General features: G+C 38.8%; 1 protein-coding gene across 4 annotated transcripts in view; it reads left to right on the forward strand.

The window, feature by feature from the left end:
* The first annotated feature begins 406 nt into the window (after positions 1-406).
* MCF2L (MCF.2 cell line derived transforming sequence like) overlaps positions 407-22,563 on the forward strand; it is a 148,159-nt gene continuing 126,002 nt past the window's right edge. For all 4 annotated transcript variants that reach the window (XM_039714393.1, XM_039714382.1, XM_039714384.1 and 1 more), the window contains exon 1: positions 407-584. In XM_039714393.1, coding sequence (XP_039570327.1) covers positions 407-584 — 178 coding nt within the window. The remainder of the gene's footprint in view (positions 585-22,563) is intronic.

Below are 22,563 nucleotides of genomic sequence, written 5' to 3' on the forward strand. Positions count from 1 at the left end.
TTGACTTTAGATAAACTTGGCTTTTGAGATAAATATTGACTTGTTCTGTGAAAAATACAGAGCGATAATGATTTTTTTTTTGGCCTTTATGCAGATCACATGTAATTTGATGTTTATATACTGTTTTTTTTCTTTGATTTTTTTATATTAGCTTCCTGACTTTTGATATAAGCATTTTGAGAAACTACAGGGAACTCAAACTTTTTACTTTGGGTACTATACAATGGATGATTATTGTAAACTGTATATTTTTTCTTAAAATAAAATAAAAGATATAATTTGTATGTAATTGTTATCCTTAACATTTGAGCCTCTTCTTTCAGGTAGCTAGTTTTTTTCCTTATGTTTAACAGAAAATGACTTTCTGTTTGTTGTTATATTTCAGAAATCAGCTCACAGAGTTTTCATGTCTGACTATTGGTATCGGACCCTGCTCCTGTGCAAAGAAACTGGAAGCTGCAACTGCTTTGCAACAGCCAAGCAGCCTAATGAAGAGAAAGAAGAAGACACCAACCATCAGGTTGTGGTGTCAGATACCATGCAGCTTGTGCAAGATAAGCAAGAGGTGACAGAAATCATGGCAGGTGAGAAAAATATGGCATATTTTGAAACTGGCTGGCTGGTTCCAGACTGTTAAGAAGGGGATGGATGGCTTCAAGAACTTTAGCATTTGTATCTTGTCTCTGACAATGAGAGTAGGACAGGGAGCCCAAGAAAAGGAATAGCTGAGTGTTCACTGGAGGGGGCTGATGTCACCACGAAAACAAATGTTTAATAGCAGCCAGTGAAAACCTGTACTTGGGAGGACTGATGTTTCTTATAAAGAATTAAAATGATTGCACTAATTAATTGTTCAGCAAAAAATAGCCATCCCAGAGAAACCTGACCTACCTTCCTACAGTTTTAAAATCATAGTTTTGAGAAACTGCTAAGAAGCAAGTAAAACATACCTCAGCACCATATCACATTACTTTTGTTGCTGTGGACCATAAGCAAAAAACTGTAGTGAATGCTAGTTTATGGTTGCTGGGAATAAGACTACTTTTTTTTACTATACCATCTGATCTTCTATTTACCCATGCAGGAGGTTGTCATGTATGAATAGAAGCTTTTCTGTGGTACTAGTGCAGATGGACAGGAATTTTATAATTTGATTAGCAGTTGCATCTGATGGCATTTGGTCTTTATTAACACATCTTCATTTCATTTTGAAAAATGCTTTTATAAAGCCTCCTAGGTAATTAAATTTAATTAGGTAATGAAATACCTAAATATATTTATGCAAACCTCTCTAAGCTGGAAAGAGTTCCAAAACTGGAGAGGTGGAATTCACTAAAATACAGTTTTGCATTTAATACACATTTATAAAATGGATATGACTTCTTTGTCCTAGCTGGAATGAACTAATGATGTTGCTACTGCAGAATGATTCATAGTCTGCTCTGACTTAACAGGAAGCAGTGATTAGAGTAATCATTTTGCTTTTGTACCAGTGATGTCTCACCCAGAAGGAGGTTTCTTTTGAAGGCAACAAGGAAAGATGCAAAAAACCCTGCAGTAATTCCAGAGGATGATGTCAGGGTTGATCAGATATGATTTCTGTGGAAATAAGGTGTGTATCCGGACTACAAGAGAAAACTGAAGGGAAATCACACATATTCTGACTTTCTAGTGGAGATCTGTGCTGCTTATGGACGAAGGTGAATATCTGCTTGTTTCAATTTTCTTGTTGTCCCTAACTATTAGAATAGGAGCAAGAAAATGTGAACTTGATTCCTGCAGAGAAGATTTAGACCTAATTGGGGCAGTTGTTAAACAGACTACTTAAAGAGTTTGTGCAGTCTCTAGCTTGTTCTTAATGAAGTCTCTAGTGAAACAAACCACTGCTAGAGGTGAGTTGGGTGTACTTGATTCCATCTCAGTGATTTAAGCCAGGCTAAGAGCACTGTGTTTCTGTGGTAGAAGAAGAAACAAAGAAGTCTTGGGAAGGCAGGTCTGGAGTAGGAAGTCAGAGGAAAGATGGTTCTCTATTGTGTCATCTGGAGGGTTTCAACAAATGGGAAATTGCTACTTTCCCTCCCCAGAAATTCAGGGGAGAGCTGTAGTGGGTTCAAAGCTGCATGTTTAGTCTCTGCTGAAGTGTTGGTGAATCAATGGTTGACTGGTTTATCGACAAGGGAAGCTTAGTAAACTTCAACTCTAGTGAAACAAACCACTGCTAGAGGTGAGTTGGGTGTACTTGATTCCATCTCAGTGATTTAAGCCAGGCTAAGAGCACTGTGTTTCTGTGGTAGAAGAAGAAACAAAGAAGTCTTGGGAAGGCAGGTCTGGAGTAGGAAGTCAGAGGAAAGATGGTTCTCTATTGTGTCATCTGGAGGGTTTCAACAAATGGGAAATTCCTACTTTCCCTCCCCAGAAATTCAGGGGAGAGCTGTGTTGAGTTCAAAGCTGAATGTTTATTCTCTGCTGCAGTGTTGGTGAATCAATGGTTTATCAACAAGGGAAGCTTAGTAAACTGCAGGGATTGAAATGAAAGCAGTGAAGGCAGACCAGGAGCTGAGTGTAGAAGTGAGCTTCATAGGCATGAGACTGCCTGTATTAGCCTGCACATACTTGACTATGCTAATTTCATCTTGTAACTGTGCCTGATGCCCTTCTATCACTGCAGTGTATGTAAAAGGGACTTGAGGTTAGTGGAAGAAGTTCTGAACTAAGTTTCCTGGCCTGACAAGTAGCAAATTTTTTCATTGAGGATTATATCCATGTCTGGCCTGACAGCTGAATTGCAAGCCATTAATTGAAACTGCAAAGCACATGATGATACTCTTTATCCCTGGGAAAAGTGGGATGTAGTTTTCAAAAAAGGCATGTTTGTTTTCTTTTGACTTGAAGACAGCAGTGTGTAGACTTGGAAAGGAGCTTTCCCAGAACTAGGCAGAGGTTACATGAGAAACTTAGTGGTAGATAATTTTCTGCTAAAGTTCATAAATTTTAATAAATGAGGTATGAAAGGTTTTCTGTGCCATACTTAATACTGTTGTTGCTAATATTGAGGATTGACCAAATAATTCTTTGTGGATATTTTATTGGGGTTTGATTTTTAACAAATCATTGCTCTTAATTCATGCAATTTTTATGTTAAGATTTTCTGACTTTATCTAGGGACTGCTAAAAAGAGTCTGGTCAGAAAAGAGCTAACATGGGGAACATTTAAAATGAGAAAATGTTTTACTCTATTTTAATACTTATTCAAATATTTATTTCAAGAAAACAAAGAGGTATTTTTTCTCTTGGTGAAGGGAGCCATAGTGCCTTGTTCTGTGAAACTAATCCTTAGAGTCTTCTCATGGGAAAGAGAGATGCTGTCATGGAAGATAATATTGGAGTCTTCTCTCTTCTTATTTTTGACTTCTGAAAGCAAATGTGAGGGGTGTTATTCTCCCATGCAGACTAATAATATTGTATGATGGAGAGCATCTTTCTGGTTTTATTTAAGCCATATGTTGCTGTTGCCAAAGTTTTAATTCCCTCTCCCTCCCCAGGACCTCATCTGCTGTGCTGTTGATACTATATTAACAGCAATATTTTTCCTGCAGTGTCTTCCTAGAAGTTATAATTAATATCAGGTCTTCATTGTGTCTGTAAGTGCACACACAGAGAGAAGATACTTGAAAGCTTTAAGAGTCAAGCTTGAAAGCGATAGATGAGCCAGCATGCAAAATTCAGCTTGGGGCAGAGCACAAGTGTGATGGGAACATCATAGCATCAGACCAACTTGTGTGTGCTCCTGCCTCAATTCAAATGCTGTGTGTAATTCAGCCTTCCCTCTCCTGTCTTCAGCACAGCCAGAAAAGTGGAAAGATCCTGGAAATTATTGGTGGCATGGAAGACAATAATGAGCCTTTGCTAATAATAATTTAAAAATTAGTATTTCTATATTTTCTCAGTGCCTGTTGTGTTGTTCTACCTTTGTGGCATTGGACTTGAGGAGTGATGTGCTTGGAGGCCTATTTACATACAACAATTGTTGTTGGTTTTTTTTGTTCTCTCTCCCTTCAAATGGTTGATACCTTTTCTTTATTTGTTTGGATTTTTTTCCCCCTGTTTAGTTCAGGTCTGTTTGGAATATAATCTTTTTATGCAGGGGTTTTTAGCCTCCTGCCATGATGCAGCAGAGGAAACTTTTTGTGGTCTCAAGATTTGGTAGTGTTACATCTTGGGAGCTGTAATTGCTGAACTACTAGGAAATAGCCGTGAGGGTGCTACAGTCAAATCTTTTACGAAAGTAAGGGACTATCATGCTCAGGTTTTGAAGAATCCAAGAATGCAGGTGACACATGACTGAAGTCTGAAGTCTCTGTAATCCAAGCTTACCTAAGATGACATACTTAAGGAGTAGGAAAATATTTTTAAAATTATTTCAAATTATAAAATAGGTGTCATTTTATCAATTTACCTGATTTTTGACATTTTTGCATCTGAAACTACAAGGCAGCTGAAAAGACAGCAACGTGACTGTGATGTTCCAATTCTAACCCTTGTAGCAGTGCTGCAAAGCACCAGATCAGCTGTTGCACTCACAGGCACTTGAAATGCTCATCTGTTTTACTCAGGCTCTTCGAAATAAATGTGCGTGGTATCATCTCAAAATGTTAAATTGCATTGTTTTCCATAGATAAACACCCTTTTAGGTACTTCTCAGTGGCATTACTGAAGGTGACAGCTTTAACTGAATTATATACATCTGCAACATGACTGGAGCGGGATGCTCAGGATACATTATCAACATCAATGATGACTCATCACCTGCATCAGAAGAGGGGAAAAAACAGCATTTCTCTTAAACACTTGTACATCTGGTAAATTCAGTTATACGCAGAACCCATAGTATAACTTCAGCTGAGTATTGGCCCTTTGCTTCCACTAGTCAGAACTGTGTAAATACAAGATTTCCAAAGTAATGTACAAGGGAAACATTGTTACAATAACTACACTGTTTCAAATTAAGTGACTTTTCAGAAAAACAGTAGTTAATGCTGTTTGGATTGAGACCTTTCTATTCCTTAGTAGTGTACAAAGAGAGCCTTTAAAAATCTTAATTAAAAACTAAGAAACTGAAAACTGTCTCTTAGAAGCTACTTTTATTGATAGCTGAAAGAGTGTAATTGCATTTTTGGGGAGAAGTCTTTCATTTATGCAATAAATTTAGAAAGTCTCTTGATTCTTGGAGCTGTTTTATATTCTCCAAGAAGCTTTATCAGATTTGATGCCTTAATAGAAGTTTAATGTTAAGTGTCAGAGTTATGTACATTGCAGTAGGCTTCCACTAACAACTTCATGAAAAAGTTTTCTTTGCAGGGGATAACTTATAAACTAGATTGGTACAGCCAGAAGGTACATGTGAAAAATGGGGCAATGAATATCATACTGAGTATTTTCTGTGAGGTTGTATGCATACACAAAATAATCACAACTAAAGTGTCAACACTGAAATATGTGAGGCAATTGAAGGATTCCTCTTTGTTAGGATTCCAGAGGCATCTACAAGAAGAGCACTTTGTTTCATGGGTGTGACACCAATGCACTTTGATTAACAGTGGTATGTCTTCTGTGGAATGCAGATGGCATTACAGACTTCTCAGCCTCACTCTGCTGCTCAGTTGTGCAGGTGTAAATAGCCCATGACCTTTTTTACCTTTAAATACAAGCCAACTAGGGCAGGAGTCTCTAAGCCATAATACACAAGCCACTTAGTGATACACGGTCCAGCACGTAGCTGGGAGCTATTGTTGTCCCTGGTGGCATCTGTCACAATGCTCAAGGAGGGGGAACCTGGGATTTGTTTTCTTTTTTTATGAACATAGATCTGGGCTCAACACAATTTTTTGGCAGAAAAAGATATTTGTTTTGCAATGCACTTTTTCTTCATCTTCCTGGTATCAGTGGGTTGCCCTTTAAACACTGGTTGTGTTTTGCTGTGGAGCTTATAAGAAAATCCATGTAGAACTTTGTTTTGTAGTAGTGTTTTGATTGAGATGAAGTGCATGGCCAAGTAAGATACAGAAAATATTATGTGTGCAGGGTTAACATTTGCCATTGTTGGAGGCTATTTGCCTATAAATGTCTTTACAAGCCTTTTCCCTTGCTGGCTGCTGTAGGACTGGTACCAGTCTCAGCATGTGTTTGTGAGCCAGTGTTTTTATGTTAGCTAAAGGAACTGCTTTTTATTATAACTGAGTTTCAACTGAGGGAATTTGGCAAATTCTTATGAGCTTTACTCCTCAAAATGAGACACGTTTAAAGCTAATTGGAATAATCTGTCTAACAACATGGAAAAGAAAGCCTTTGCGTGGTAAACCTCTTCTGTGTCGTGTTGCTGCTTTGAGTAATAGAGCAGTGAAATCCAGTCTGATTAAAATCAGTAGGAGTCTTGTCAGGATTTTCGTCTTAAGACTTCTAAGCTATCCAAGCTAACCACCCTCTTAAATGAAATTAATATTAAACATCTTACTCTAATTCCTTATTTCCTGGGAATTACAGCAGATATGGAATATATAAAAATAACTTCTTGTTCAGTTCAAGAAGTTAGAGCAGAAAAGCTTCATTAGTGTAAAAAGGCATTGCCAGCTAAAAACGAGCTATGCAGAAGTAGTTTGGTAATGTCAGGAGTAAAATTCTGTGTGTGTATATGTGTGCATCTATCTGTATGTCTGTCTGTCTCTCTGTAATTAAGTGCCACACTTGATGGATTTTCAGTTCAGCTGCTGCTTGCTGAAAAAAAAAAAAACATTTTCAGGAAATGGTCCTGCCTGAAATTGCTCTTTGCTTTTATCAAAGGCATTAAAGCATTTTTAATTTTTACTTCAAAGTTCTTTGAACTCTGTTGAGAAATATTTCACAGAGATGTCACAAGCACAAGTTATAGGTGTTCTTTGGTTCATAATACATTTAAAATCTGTAGCCATTTAATCAGAAGGGAAAGCAGGAACATTTAGTTTATTAAGAAAATTCCTATCTTTTGTGATGCATCTGAATGTAGTGAATCTTTCTCTTTTTATTTAAATCGTGCTTTGCTTTTCAGATATTCTCAGTGCAGGCTGAAGCAATAGATGCTTGCTGAAGCTAAAGCAGGAAAGCTTTGTCAATTCTGTTTAGTCCTTGACATGAGTACCTTTGTGCTTTCAGTGCCTCAGGTGGCTCCAAAGAAATTGGAGAAGTGTCTAAGCAGCAGCATAATTGAAATTCAAGAGGGGTTACATGTCTAACTTGCTTAGGTATTCTGTAAATCCCATTTTCCTGCATCTGTAGGCCGTTGATATCTTTGTAAATCTGCTTGGTTATAGTAAGTAAACAGAAAAAAAAACCCCAAACTCCATATTAAAAACTGGTTTATTCTGTAAGGGCAGGCTGCTTGCTGGATTTGGCACTTGCTCCTCAGGTTGGGAAGATGGAGAAGTTGTGAATGTAAATACTAGGTCTTGGATAGGTGCAGTAGGAACCATCTGAGTGACAAGGTCTCACATGCTGCTTTAATATCATATCAGTGTCATCTATGTATCTGGAGGGAAAATGTGGGGCTACACAGCCTCACTGGCTTCCAGCTGGACTGTTTGTGCTGGACTATTTGTAATGGAAATAAATTGCTTTGCCTCAGTCCTAGCCAATACCCAGATTAAATGCTGGTTCAGTTGTTGCCTCTGGCGCTGAGGAATTACTCAGGGCTGTTTCATGCAAATGCACAGATTTTCTGGGGCTAATCAATGCACTCTCAGCATTTAGGAAGTCAAACCCTCATTACATAGGAGGAGGGAATGTTGGTAACAGAAAGAGTTGAGAATAATGAAATCAAATATTGAAGTTTCTTTTCAACTCTAGTTTTGCTTTCTGCTGTAGCTGGAAGCAATTTAAGTTGTTGCATGAGAAGTTTTATTTTCTCAGATCAGCTTATATCTGTTTAAGCCTATTTGTTATCATAGGGGGCATTAGAGAAACTGATTCTTTAAAATTATTTGTTGTACATAATTAGATTATTGTAGTCTTGAAATGTCATATTAACTAACTATTGATCAGACTAATATGTTTTCCACTGACATTGCTACACAACTCTTTATACAGAGAAGAGGGAAGTAAATTTGATGTTGCATCTGGAGTCTGTCAGTGAAAATTTCCTGTTGTCAAATTTGTGCTACCAGTTTTGCCAATACTTACCTGGGGAAATGTACTTATTTACTAAGTGTGTGGAGGAAGGAGGGGAAGGCCCTGTGGTATCCCTGCAACAGATGTCACTTCCATCTGAAAATCATCTTGGGGAAAACAGCTACACTGAAAATTATGGATTCAGTGAAAAATAAGGCACCTGGAATTAACTGCTACCCAGGAAAGTGTCCAAAGGTGAAGATTTTGGGGAGAACACATTAGTGGTGCTTCTGCAGGGGTTTTTTTGAGGTAGGGAGCAAGTCCTTGAAAACCAGGCAGTCTTGCCAGCAGCTTCTCTTTCCAGTAAGATGTGTGGATACATGCATGAGGCCAGGTATGTGCAAAGAACATACTGGGGACTTCTGTAATGCTGTCAGGAATTGCCAAAAAACCCAACTGAAACAAGGCTGGTGGGCCTAGAAGCAGTCAGCTCTCTTAATGCTGCCTGAAATCCTCTTCACTAGCATTCTTTGTGTTGTGGACAGATTTTTTCTAGGTGAAATACTAGCAGTTGCTTTTTTCCACAGATAGGGCTTGCAATCAGAGGAATATGGGGAAAAATATGGAAAAAAAATGCCACATTACATGTTTGCATCTGTACTTTTTTCCCTTCCCTATTATTGCTTCTTTTGAGAAACAGCTCATTGTAGGACACAGATTGTATGTTCTGTAACTGTACTGTGTATTGAAATTTGTTATTTGTGTGCTGTACTGTGCCTCTGTGTGGTTTCAGTGCAGAGCAATGGTCTCATGTGGTGTACTGTGTACCTGGGTGTCCCTCATTGCACAGAAAAGGTCCCGTGCCTGCCCTTTTTACTGTTGCAAAACATGTTTACATAGGAAGGCTACCATTGAGATTACAGAAGGTATCAAAATTACATCTGTGTGTGCAGCCAGGACCAGTCCCAAAAGGAGCAGTTGGGTTTTCCTGTTTTACTGACTAGTGGGGCTCCAGCAGCACTGCTGGACTTCTGTTCTCTGCACTGCAAAGGAAGAGGCTCCCCAGCAGCATGTGGGAGAGCAGTGCCAATGTTTGGGGCACTTTTGGTGGCATTCAGGTGTTTAAAGTGTGAGGGCATAATTCCTTCGGCAGTTTTTCTGATGAGGACTGAGCTACCTCATCACAGGTTCTCTTACTTTTGCTGAGAGCTGTAGGCACACAATAATTGGCAGTGGGGCTGTGGCTGAGCCTCATCCCCACTGGGTACAGCTGTGAGCAGCATTGACAGCAATGAAACATGGAAACACTGACAGCAATGAGCCATGGAGTGCCCAGGGCCACTGACAACCACCAAAGGGAGCACAGGAAAACATGGAAACACTGACAGCAATGAGCCATGGAGTGCCCAGGGGCACTGAACAACCACCAAAGAGAACAGAGGGCACACAGGTGCACTGCATGAACATGATGGGTATAAAAGGTTGGGCTACAGAACAAGAAGAGCAGACTTGCAGCCCTCTGATGTGGGGTTACTCTGTTTGGGTTAAAGCCATCTGAAACTGTTTGATGACGTTCTGTGTATTGTGGCTCTCACAGCTGTGATATGTGCTGCAACACAGAGCTGCTATCATCTTGAGGAGCCTGTCTGCAGTTTGGCGTGTGTGGTGTTCTTGAGGTGTTTTGTGTGCCCTGCAGACACCTTATTTGGTTTCTCAAATGGCAGGGCAGTCAGCTTCATGCAGAAGGGGTACAGTGGCATTGGGGTTCCTGATATATGCCACAGCAAAGTGAGTGGAGCACTCACCCAGAAGAAGAGTCCTCTCCAGTTTCCTCCTCAGCCTGGAAGTTGGCATGGATGCTCAGTCTGGCTGCTGAGCTCTTCCTGGGTGAAGATGTTGTATTGAAGAGTTGCTAGACAAGAGGGGGTGTAGCAAGGGGAAATTTGGTTTGCCACTGACTGTGGCCCCAGCTTGTAATTAGGAAAGTCTTGAGTTTCTCTCAGTTTCCAGTTGCACTTACGCTTCTAATAAATAATCACTTGCTTTGTGGTGCATGGTGAGTGCTTGGAGCAGAGATCCTGTTCTCATCTGATTGCATTTTAAAAGAGGGAATTGTGTAGATGTCAAAATCCAGGCAAGGGCTGTGACTGTGAGCCCTGCTTGGTGTGTGCCTTTCAGCAGGCAGGTGAAACACCAGTCCCTGCAGAAAGGCACCAGCAAGGATGAAGCTGAGCTTGTCCCATTGTCATGTTCTTTGGATTGCTTAGATGAGCATGTCAGAAATACGGATTGTCCTGTGCTCCTCTCACAAGGCTCCAGTTATTATGTTGTAGTTAGGGAATTTAGACCCCAGTAGGTTCTATTATGAAAGGAAAATACTGGGTGTTATTAGGGCAAAGTTCTTGGGAATCCTTCTTCTGAGTGTGTATTAGATTCACATGTGTTCATCTTGTTTTCGTGCAGTTTTGGAGAACTTCTGCTTGGTCTGATCTGGTTGAATTTTAGTCACTGCTGTTTGTTTGGTGGGGTTTCCTTTATTATTTATTTTGCAAACCTGTGTAATTGCTAAACAAAGAGGGAAAATAGATTTTAAGAGCAAAAAGTTTCATAATAAAATGCTCCATTGCATGAACTTGAAGAATATTTTAATATTTTTACTGGCAGAATTCTTGTCAACTGGTTCTGTTAGCCCAGTGTATCTAATATTCCTAACTGTAACATGTTATTTGTCATATATATGTCATTATGTAATATGGTGTCTCCGAAGGCAACCAGGAGTCAGTGCTGTCCTTCTGTCCATCTTTCTGTTAGGTTTGTTTCCCTTCTGAAGAGGTGAAGAGAAAGAAAATGTATATTTAAAAGTTTTGTTCATTTCTGGTTTCACAGTGACTGCCAAGGTATCCAGAAATAGATACTGTAAGTATTATATGCTCCTGTACCTGGCTCTTTAATCTCTTTCAAGAAATTGAATCTTGCCCTTCTGTGCCCAGTAGATGTTGCTGTTGATTCAGTAACACTGAAAGAGGACAAGCAGAAAAATGCTTTAGCAGCTCAGAAGATTTATAAATATTCCAGTATGTTACTTAGAGAAAAGAGGCTACTTAATAAACAAATGTAGTGCCTCTATTTTAAGTTATATATATTTGCCTTCCAATCTGTATCATAAATGAGAAGTAGGCATTGTGTGAGTTACTGATTTAATGTCCTGTGGAAGAGCTGCATTGAAAGTGGATTTTGTATCTTGCATCTCCCTTATGGTTTTACTAAGTATTTGTATTTTTATCCTCATCCTAAGAAGCATGAATCATACCAATCATGATGGTATCTCTGTAGCATGGTATAATTTTGCAAAGCTATGCTGTATGATTGGAATAGGCATTCCTGTAGCCTCTCCCAAGTCAGCATTGTTTCTTGGAAGCTGGAGCCTTGCTAAGTTGTTGGAGCACTTTTTGGGATGAAATCCCATTGCATGGGGTGGGTTTTGCACACTTTTATTGAAGGAGACAAAGCAAGGGAGGTAGGTCACTTTTGGAGAGGAGACTGGAGAAGAAAACATTTAAAGGTGCTGTTTACTGTTCAGTAAGCTCATGTGTAGGGGAAGGTTTTTAAATTCTTTTTAATGCAGTCTGGTCATCTAACAGTTTGAGAAATAGTTTGTTATTGAAACTAAAAAAATGTGTGACTAAAATACTGAGTAGATAAGCTCACTGCTGAATTTTCATTCCCTGGTGTATGGGAAAACACCTGCAGCTGCTGGTTTCCTTGGTAACAAGTTCACTGCAAAATCTAAATGCACTGCACTAAGCCTGTCAATTGTACTGCATTTGAGGAGAGTTTAACATGCACACTTGGACTTTTTGATTCATGAGTTTCTCAAATGCCCTGTCATTTATGCTGTTCTTGCATAAAATACCTAATTAAAGGAGATGTGCAACATGGTTTGGATTTTGGACAAAACTACAAAAAAGGTTGGTATTTACAAGTCTAAACATGGCCTCTGTATGTGTGTGTAAATATTTCCTTACTGCATCTTGTTTTCTGAACACTTCTAAAATCTTGCCTTTTAAAGCTCAGTGCTATTGTTTGCATATTGTTGAGTCTTAACTGCTTTTTGGAGATCAGAGAGCTGCTGAAAGGAATTGCTAGTACGTGTGCCATATAATAGAATTTTGGCAGGACATGGGTTTTATTTGTCCAAGTAATTCAATATGGGGTACGTGTATATGTTCTCACAGATGGGTATTTTTGCTCTGACTAAAAGGAGTATGATTTCATATATTGTGTTAGAAGATTTTAGTGATGCTTATGATTAACTTCAACTGTTTGAGCCAAAAAAAAAAAAAGAAAATCTGTGGAACTGTGTGGTTGTGTTATTATACCAGAAAGAATTAATTTAAAACCTATGTTGTTGTACTTTAAGAAATAGAAACTCTGTTAAGCAAGTATTGTTAAAGAGTTGGATTGCTTTTCAGCAAGCATAGCTTCATTGTGTGTACCTGGAGCACAAGCACATGGAGTAGAAGTCATATTTGTGACTGCCTTTGTGTTTGTTAATGGGTTTCCTGTATTTATTGGGAAAATAACATACAGTACTGAGAAGACTAGGCAGTATAAAAAACCACAACACATGTTGACAAAACATTGTCTGTAGCTTGTCAAATATTATAGCCATCTGGCAGTGACTCCATGGTGGGATTGCTTTCTAAAATGGGCTTTAAAATGTTTCATAAACTCCTTTTTCTTTCTAAAAGGAAGCAGCTGTTCACATGAAATTATGTATGAATTTGCATAACTCTTTGCATTTGGGGGTCTTATTAATGAGTATTAAACAACCTTTGAATCTGAGACCTTGCTGTGTTTCCCCCACAGATAATATTGAATATCATTAATTAGGAATATCTTTTTAAAGAGCTCTCTCTAGAAAAGACTCAAAGTTTTCACGAATTTTCTTTTTATTACTATTTGTTTTGGGTCCTCTAAGTTAGTATTGCATCAGAAGGGTTCATGAGCTCTGTATGTACAAGCTGAGCCTATTGGGGGATTGAGGAGGTAGGAAGAGCAGGCAGATGCTGTCTTTTACATGAGAAACCGGTCTTTAGTTTTAAATACTCCCTTGCAAATGTCAGGGGAAAATAAAAGGGACAAAAGGATAGTGAAAGAACTATTTTACAATGCAGTTATTCATGTTCTGTTTTCTGAATCCCATCATACCCCTTCTTGCCACCTTTACTTTGAAAAATGTAGGCATTGAAAATATTTTTTAGATTGTAGAGCAATCTAAATTTTTAGTTTCTTGAACAGCATGCCACCTCTTTCTATGATAGAATAAAAGTTAAACCATCTGAAACTACTCTGCTTTTGAGAGCTCTTTGCTTGCAACCCACTACACCACTGATAATTACAACATACCCCATTTGCACATACATGTAACAGTGAAGAGAAATCTGATACTTAAAAAGATGAAGTAGAATAGCAGTTCATACATGTAACTTTATGCTATGGAAAGCTTTTGGATACTTAAAGAATCTCCAATTTCTGTATTTGAGGACATGACTTCAAACATTAGTTGTTAGGTTGTTTATGGTTATGCATTTATTTGGTTTTACAAAATAGGGCCTTCCAGACAAAGTTACATAATGGTTTTTGCTTCTGTAATGCAATGCTAGCAATGACAGATCCTACCATGCTAAGAACTACAGATACAAAAGTGACTATTTCCTTAATGCCCATCTTGTTTTTCTCTAAAGGTTGGTTGAGATCTTGAGGGACGTAAATGAGTCTTAGGGGTGCTAATGCAGATCAGTCTCCAGGAGCTGAAGAGACTCTTCCTGTCGTGTGTGTTGGTCTTGGTGTAGCTAAATTTTCAAATCAGGCATTCCATGGTATCTGGTATCCTTAAGCCTCATCTTTATTCTGCCCTTTGGAATTCTGCTTTTAAATTACCTTCCATAACACTAACCTCCCTGTTCTCCCTGCTGCTTGTCTGTGCTCTGCTGATGCACTGACAGTATTCTGCCCTGAAAATGTTCTTCCTCTTCGGTACACAAGTAGGAATGGTGAAGAGGATCCAAGTGTTCTTCAGGGATTCAGACTTTGCCCTGGCACTGATGTTTTGAGGCTCTGGGAGGCAGCTGGCAGCTGAAGGAGTATTTTACAGCCTGTTGAAACCTGATCTTGTAAAGAGAAAAATGCTGGGAGCAAGATTTTGCAGAAACAAACTTGAAGCATTTGAGAAATGGCAAAAATACATAACCTGAAATTTTGTGGAAATCTCACTTCAGACTTTCAGATCCGAAACGTGACAAGACTCAATGAAAACAGATACAGTGCAAGAGCAGCGTGATTACAAAGCAACTGTTGAAAACACCAGTGTTGAAGACACTTTGATTGTGAATATCATTAATTAGGAATATCTTTTTAAAGAGCTCTCTCTAGAAGAGACTCACAGATACAGTGCAAGAGCAGTGTGATTACAAAGCAACTGTTGAAAATACCAGTGTTGAAGACACTTTGATTACACTTCTTGGTGCATCCTGGAGATTAATTATCACTAACTTTCTGCAGCTGACCTGACAGAATCTGAGTAGGATTGGAAACAAATATCTCCTGAGCTGGAGTAGGAAATGGTGTACTGCACTCTGGGGATAGGTTGGTGAGCATGTCTCTTTGCATTAATATTTGTGGATTTATGGGCCAGCTCTTGATCATGGTTGTGATATTTTTTAAAGTATTTAGTAATTTTAAAGCTTAAGTTATTTGAAAGTGAAATCAAGGAAACCTCTTTCTTATCATAAAGCACTTAATTTTACTCCATTTTAAGTGAAAAACCCCCAGCATTGTATTAAGTTTCTCACTGACAAGCAAATCCTTGTTTTGGATTGGAAATAATTCTGAAGAGTCAGGGGGAAAATAAGAAAAAGCAGCAATGGTATGTAATAAAAGAAACAAGGAAATGTATATATTCTTGCTTATATTTTTCTTTCCAAAGCAGTAACAGTTTAGGACTGTGGTCATTCGAGAAAACTAACAGTGGGACTTCTCTACTCCATATCTCTTATGGCTTACTCCATAAGACTATTGAAGCAAAAATTCAGTTTCAAGGAAGGATGAAATGGTGGTTTGGATATGGCTTACAATATAAAGAAATCTAGATGACCTTTTTCTTTCTGACAGTTCTACCGTAGTGCAGCAGAGTAACTATAAACTGAAGAGCAGTTGTTTTCCCTCATCTGCTGAGGGTTTATGCAGATCATCTCCCAGGAAAGATCAGTTTAATTTGGCTTGTTTTAGAAGTACCATATTCTGTGAATAATTTTAAATGGAAAATAAAGGGGATCTGAAAATACTCACTATTTCATATCCTAATAAAAAGCCCACAAAAAATCATTGTAAATTTGCTATTTGATGGTCAAGAAATGAAAAATTCCTTTTTAGAGGCATTTTTTCCCTACCTGGAATCTTCTGCCACTTTTGATGGTACCTGCTGTATTAAGCATCCACTAACAAAGAAAAGAATATAATGCTACTTTATTTACTGAGGATTGTTTGCATTAAAATAGACAGGGCAGCAGATCTGGTAAGGAAACAGAGAGAGAAGTTTTCAAGCTCTGTTATAAAGGATACAACAGCACCATTGCAGGACTTGTGATGAGTGTGAGCATTCTGCAGCAAGACAAGATCTTGCTTGGGGCATAGTGTCTTTGGCTGAAGGTAAAATATCCTTGTGGTCGTTGGAAATTACTTTCCTATTTCTAGATAATTAATAAAAAATAGATTCCTAGATGAGTAATAGAAAGATTACTTTCCTATTTTGAGATTTTTAAAGGTTTCCTGTTTTGCATTAAGAGAAAGCCAAGTCCATTAAGAATGCTTGAGGTGCATTCCAGGAGGGAGGGCAGCACCAGGGTGGGGTGGTAAGCAGCCTTGGGGCAGCACATCTGCCAGAGGTGGGTCTGGCAGCTCAGCCAGACCAGCCACAAACTGAATCTTCTCACTGCAGTGCATTCCCTGAGCATTGCACTACTATCCCTTATAAAAAGAGAAAAGCTTTCTGTCACCCTAAAGCTGCACTGAATGCTACTTTTTAAGACGTACAAGTGGAAAAGGTTGGTCAAATTTTAAGATCCATCCCATTCCATCCCTGGAGATATTTAAAATCTGTATAGAGGTGGCACTTAGGGACACAGCTGAGAGGTAGACTTGACAGTGCTGCATTAATGGTTGTACTCAATGATCTTAAAGGTCTTTTCCAACCTAATGGTTCTGTGATTTTAAAAAAGTTCCAAATTAAAGCTGACATCCTTCTACTGAGCCCTTTATCTGTGTTAAAATTTGTCAGCCTGTTCTTCAGGGGTAAGCACTTCAGTTTTAGTCTGTGTAATCAAATTGAATGGTCCTGGAAAAACCCTGTTTTTTATTCTGAGTAGGTTTTATATAGTTGATTGTATGTAAAATTAACAATTATATGTGGTAGTTAAACATCACTTTCTGTTACAGAGAAATTTCCTGAGTGTTTTAAATCAATCCTGACTTGAATGGTAGACCTGCTGAACTTTTATGTGTGCAGCTTGTTCTTTTGAAATAGGGATTTTTACAAAGTAGGGCATGTCATAAAATTTCAACTTTTAATACTCAAAATCCGAACAAACATGCACACACAGACACACACAAATAATTTGATTTAAAGCCCAGTACTTTTTAGGATACCTCAAAGGTTTAAGCTCTAAAAAAATGTTGGACAGACTCTTTTGGAAGGAAGAAATTACTTTTATGACCCCTTACCCAGCATTTCTTTTGAAACGAAAATCACCCTAACAACAGAAGATAAAAAGTGTGTGTTTCTGGATCCATTTAATTTCAGCATTTGCATACATAGTACTAAGTCTGTGGAAGAATATGTTTGTGGCATTTCTGCACCTATACTCTACCCTCTATTTAACTATCATGCTACCAGTAGCTGATCTTCTGAAATCAGATCTCCCTGGCATCCACTGTTTTATTTTTCTACATTTAAAGTACTGTGGTTTCATTTCTTTCAGGCTTGGAGTAGTTTCCCTTGTGAAGCCTTTCCTTTAACTATACATATATATGGAAGTGCCCCAATGAGGAAATAACAGTGATGCTTCATTTCCTTCCATATTACTTCTTTTTGGAGAAAATTAATTTCCTGCTCACCTTTATGTTTCCTGTTCTCAGTCTTCCTAACTTCCTACACAAAGTACTCCTTCATCTATAAAGATATCTCAGTAAACTTAGAAAGAAAGAGTCCTACTTGGCACTGCATTGGCAAAAGGCAACATTCATTCATTTATTGCCATGCCTGGTTTTAGGGGAGTGCAGCTGTGGGCACATCTGGATAGTTTAGCTCCTCAGACTGAAGAAGAATAAAAGACTGGAAACACCCCTCAGCTGGAGCAGGGGCAACTGGAGGTGTTAAATTAAATGAACTCTTTCAAGGCTGTTGGCTCTGCAGTAATTACTGGCAAAAAATCGACAGAAGAAATCTGAATGAAGCACTTACAAAGTAACTTGGTACTCTTTAAAAACACAGCAGACCAGTAGAAGAGATTCAAATGACATTTCATCCAAGCAAGGGAGGCTGGAGGAAAAGAAGATCCTGCCTGTTATGCTAGGAAGTATTGAAACCTGTGATGTGGTTAGTCATTTTAAGTTAATTCAGGCTGAAGAGCCTTACTACAAAACTTCACAGCAGTATGAGGAATGCTTCTCTAGCATGAAGCTGACACAGGTTGTGAAAGAAACAGAATAGGGAAAGTTAGTAACTAAATTAACCTTTAAGAACTAACTGATGTGGAGGGTTTTTTTGCTTTTGTTTTGTTGTTTTGGTTTTTTTTTGGGTGGTGGATTTGTTGGTTTTTTTTGTTGTTGTTGGTGGTGGGGGTTTTTTTTGTTTTTGTTTTGTTGTTTTTTTTTTTTGGGTGGTGGATTTGTTGATTTTGTTGTTGGTGGGGTTTTTTTTGGTTTTGTTTGTTTTGTTTGTTTTGGGTTTTTTTTTATTTGATTGGGGTTTTTTTTAAGGAGAAGCTAGATTGCAAACATTGCATTTCATCTGTCTTTTACTAGTTTTCAGCCTTGGGCCTGAGCAATAATGGAAAAGGAAGGGGACGGTGACGCTTTTCCCCTTCTGCTGAGTAATTGATCTGGGTGTCACCTCAGCCTGGTCCCTGTGTAGGGATATCACACAGCCCAGAGGAGGGAACCTGGAGAGCAGCTGCTAGGACCTCTTCTGTATGGCATGTACTTTTTCAAATAAAAGATTACTGAATTTGAGGAGACACTGAAAGACTTGATGGAGATTTGGTAAATTAATATGTTCATTAAACAAGGCATAATTTTGATGGAACTATTCTATTAAGTGCTCTTGCACATCTGAAAGCTTCTTTAGTCTGTGTTCCTGTTATGAATGAACCTTGCCCATATGCAAGGCTTTGTATGAGTGTTTTGAGTGTCAAGTTTTTAAGAAGAAAAACTTTGATTTTTTTTTTTGGTTTCCCTCCTTCCTCCATGTATTTGCTAAGTTCTCTGTATTTCTTGAGATTGTGAATGTAGGAACAATTTTCTCCTTGTGAAAGAGTGAGGTGTTGCCAAAACCAGAATACTGCCATCTCTGCTTATGAATCCCAGTTTCAAATCCCAGATGCTTTACATAATAAAGCCTAACTGGGCTGATTACCAAGAGAACTCAGTCATTCAGGGAAATAAAAGGGAAAAATCCCTTTTCTTCATGGAGGAAGAACTCATGCCAAGAGGAGGTTGAAATGTTAAAAATGCATTTTCTGTTTGGATCTTTCATATCAACTGTCCTGTTTCCCTCTTCTTTCCCTTTTATTTAAGGCTGGGGATCAGTATCACCCTTGTGCAGTGGGTGTATGTGGCAGTTTTTTGCAGGATCTGAGAGGACTTAGATTTATCAAAACCACGTTCAATGGGTCTCTTCCCTCTCTGCCGGAGCCCAGGTTAGGTAAGTCTCCCGGCTGTGTTTTCAGTGTCTTTAGAGAGCAGCGGTGCCCCGGGGGCTGCAGCTTCTCTGCCCACCCAGTCTATAGAGTTCTGGGGCGTGTGGTGGGTGGCACCATCCCAAAAAGGGCGTGCAGGATGGACTGCTGCTATCGGCCATGTGGCATCGCAGGAAAGCTGTATGGGATGTTTGGCACAGGATTCAGCCGCACAGGCACGGCCATCCATATCCATATGCTCTGCCTCCTCCCTCTGCTGCAAGCGATGGGGCAGGGCCCGTGCAAAGCGGCAGCAGGGTAACTTCGTTTTTGTTTTTGGGTGGTTTTTTTGGTTTTGTTTTTAATTTCTTGTAGTCCTACTTTATAGCCAATACAGAATTTTCCTTGTGCTGCAGCCACTCTTAGGCTCTATGGGTTAAATTGGAAGCCCTCTTGTGGATTAGTAATTGACTGAAAAATGGGAAATAGAGAGTTGCTTTAGGTGGTTTGGTTTTCTGTGAGTGGAGGGGGAGCTACTGGTGGAGAAAAAGCAGGGATTCCTGCAGGGCTTCCTGCAGCTGTTCAACATAATCGTAAATGAACTGGAAATGGATAAAAGCGTGGAAAGAGAAATTTTGAAAATATGTGAAAATAATTATTCATAATAGTAGAATTCAGTACCGAGTGCGAACTGTTGGAGGATAAATTGGTGGTGCTAAGTAAGTCATCAGTAGAGAAGGTGAAATTAATTGCTTGTACAAGTGATGCAGCCAAGAAAAGAAAATGCTGTTCTGTAAGCTAAGCTGTTACCCTCACTGAGAGACCTTGACTGGCTGTGGGTAGCTCCCCGAAAACAGCAGCAGCTCCCTTGGCATTCAGTGTCGGTCTGAAAGGCAAACAAAACATTACAAACCCCTGAGAGGGAAACCGAGAACAACAAAATCCTTATGTCACTGAGTAATCTCTGCTGTGCCTACTTCTGGAGTACCATGTCCAGTTTTGTTCACTTTGTTAGAGTAGAATTAGTGTACGTGGAGGAACGGTGAAGGCGGTCAGAGGTATGGGGCTGCTTTTATACAAATAGGAACTAATTAGTGTAGGAAATTTTCTGTCTGGAAAATAGGCAATTGGAGGAGACATAATATCACCTACAGTGGCAGCCTGTATAGTCATGAATGGCTCAGGGATGTGAAAAGAGAGTGTTTATTTCCTGTAGGGTTTTCTTGGGTTGTTTGTTTTTGTTTTGTTGGTTTTTTTTTTCTTTTCCACTGCTTCACAAAAGAGAAACTGGGGCACACAGAAAACTTCCAGGAAGGTAGTTTAAGCAAAACCACTTTTTCATACAGAACATGGTTAAATTTTGGAACTCATTGATAGCTGATATTACAGAGATTAACATAAAGTTAGCAGAGAAATCTTTAGGTATATTGTTGAAAGTATCATTTGCACAAGCAAAACTGATTATCTGATTATATGTTAATGACTTATGGTTATCAGTGTGGCCCTCCCCCACATGAGAGGATAGCTATGTGTTACTTCTGAAACATTTTCAAAATAGCCACCATTTCTTGAAAAGCTAGGTAATCCTATTTGGGTGAAACTGTTTGGAAATAAAATATATGTGATGTTGCTGTATTTGAACAGGGTTTGCTAAAGACTACAGCCAAAACCAGAGTGAAGTAGAGAACTGAAGGAAAAAATAATGTTGCTGAAGCTTTCAAATCTAACAGAAGTTTAGAAAAAAGTCAATACAAATCAGGTCAAATATTATACCCATGCAGCAATGGAAATCGATTGATTAAATTAAATACATTTATGCCTCTCTTATTATCTTTGCAGTTTCACTGAAATAGACCAGTAGACAAAAAATGTTTCCAATGCATTTTTAACTTCTAAGACAGAACTGAAAGGCTGTGTACTCCTCAAATTTCTTTATAAATTCCTCAATTGCAGCAGGGGCTTGCCTGTGACTAGTAAAGATATTTTGCTGAACACAATACATTAGTAGAAGTTAAAAATCAGAATTGCTGAAGCAGCTTGAATTTTTAATTAAAAAAAATCATATTGTGTTTGAAAAATTACAGCATGCCCTATTGTATTTACAGACTCAGTGCTAGAACTGGGCATCAGTCCTTCTACTATAAAATTCTAATTAGGCATGAGATGTGTGGGACTAAAATGACATGTTTAATTCCATAACATGGTTGTCATGATGATCTGAAGGGGATCAAGTTTTCACTTCAAGAGTGAAAACTGCAGTAGCTCTTCCCTGAGATATTGTCATGTTGTATTTTCAGGACTGTTTTGATTCCTTACATCACTCAGGGTCAGATACTGAATTGCTTCATGTTGCAAGAAAGCTCAGTTGGGTTTTCCTGTTAAGAGTTGGTTTTAATTAGTTTAAGGTCTGTTTCTTTAGTCTGAGTCAATGTTGTTCATGAAGCCATGGGTGATCCTGTGTCAAACCAGCAGAGATCATAATCCCACGTTTGGTTAAGTATCTTGAAATACTCTGTTTCATTCAGTAGAGAAGCTATGCCAAAGCTTCTTACTCAGGAAGACAAGGCTGCCTGATTTCCATGAATGAACGTGATTAAACTAGTACATGATTACAAATAACCCACTTTTAGGTAAACTAACCTTCAGCCCAGCTAACTGAACCTTTCACGTGGATGCTGTGCTCATACTTAGCATGTTTGGCATCTGTTTGAAGGTGTAGAAAGTATATATAAAGTGGCATTGTTGGTGTAACTGAGGTTAGGTAACATATTAGGGTTCTCCATTCATTTTGCACAAGTATAAGGTATTATGCACTTGTGATTCTGAAAGTTGACTGGTTGATGTGGTAAAATTCTTCATTACATTTTTGTCTTCCTTTTCATTTGTTATTTTACTGAGAAACTCCATGGAAAGATGGACCTTGGATATATGGGAAGCTTAAGCAGTCTGCTGATTCTCCAAGGAAAACAAGAAATTACTACTGAATTGAGTCAGGATACTCAGGGAAATCTGGGATTGAACTGTCATCTTCTCTTGCAGTAGGTGCTGATGAATGAGTGTTTTGGCTGCACTTCTTGCTGCACCAGGAAACAGTGTAATCTTACAAGTGAGCTTTGCTGTTCTGCATATGCAAAAATGCCTCAGGCCTTTAACTTGCTGCAGGAACAAGTCCCGTTGGCTGTCTGGCATCTGGAGTTCTCCCTGGGCTGTCTGTGGATGCAATATGGTCACAAAGCTTTTGTTTGATAACCAGCCTCAGCTATCCCAGTGCACCTGCAAAGATCTTTTCTCATGCATTTGCTCCTCCTGGGTCACCACTAGAATGGCAAGAGCCTGGTGTGGTAATTGTGGTCTTGCTGCCCATCACTTGTTGGTTTTCATAAATGCAGTCTCAAATGGCAGTCACATAAAATACTTTTTGCATACAAAGTGCCTAGAGATCCTGTTTTTCAGTGGTAATACTTTTTTATGG

This window comes from Passer montanus, unplaced genomic scaffold (assembly GCF_014805655.1).
Source record: "Passer montanus isolate IOZ18808 unplaced genomic scaffold, ASM1480565v1 scaffold3, whole genome shotgun sequence".
Taxonomy (NCBI): domain Eukaryota; kingdom Metazoa; phylum Chordata; class Aves; order Passeriformes; family Passeridae; genus Passer; species Passer montanus.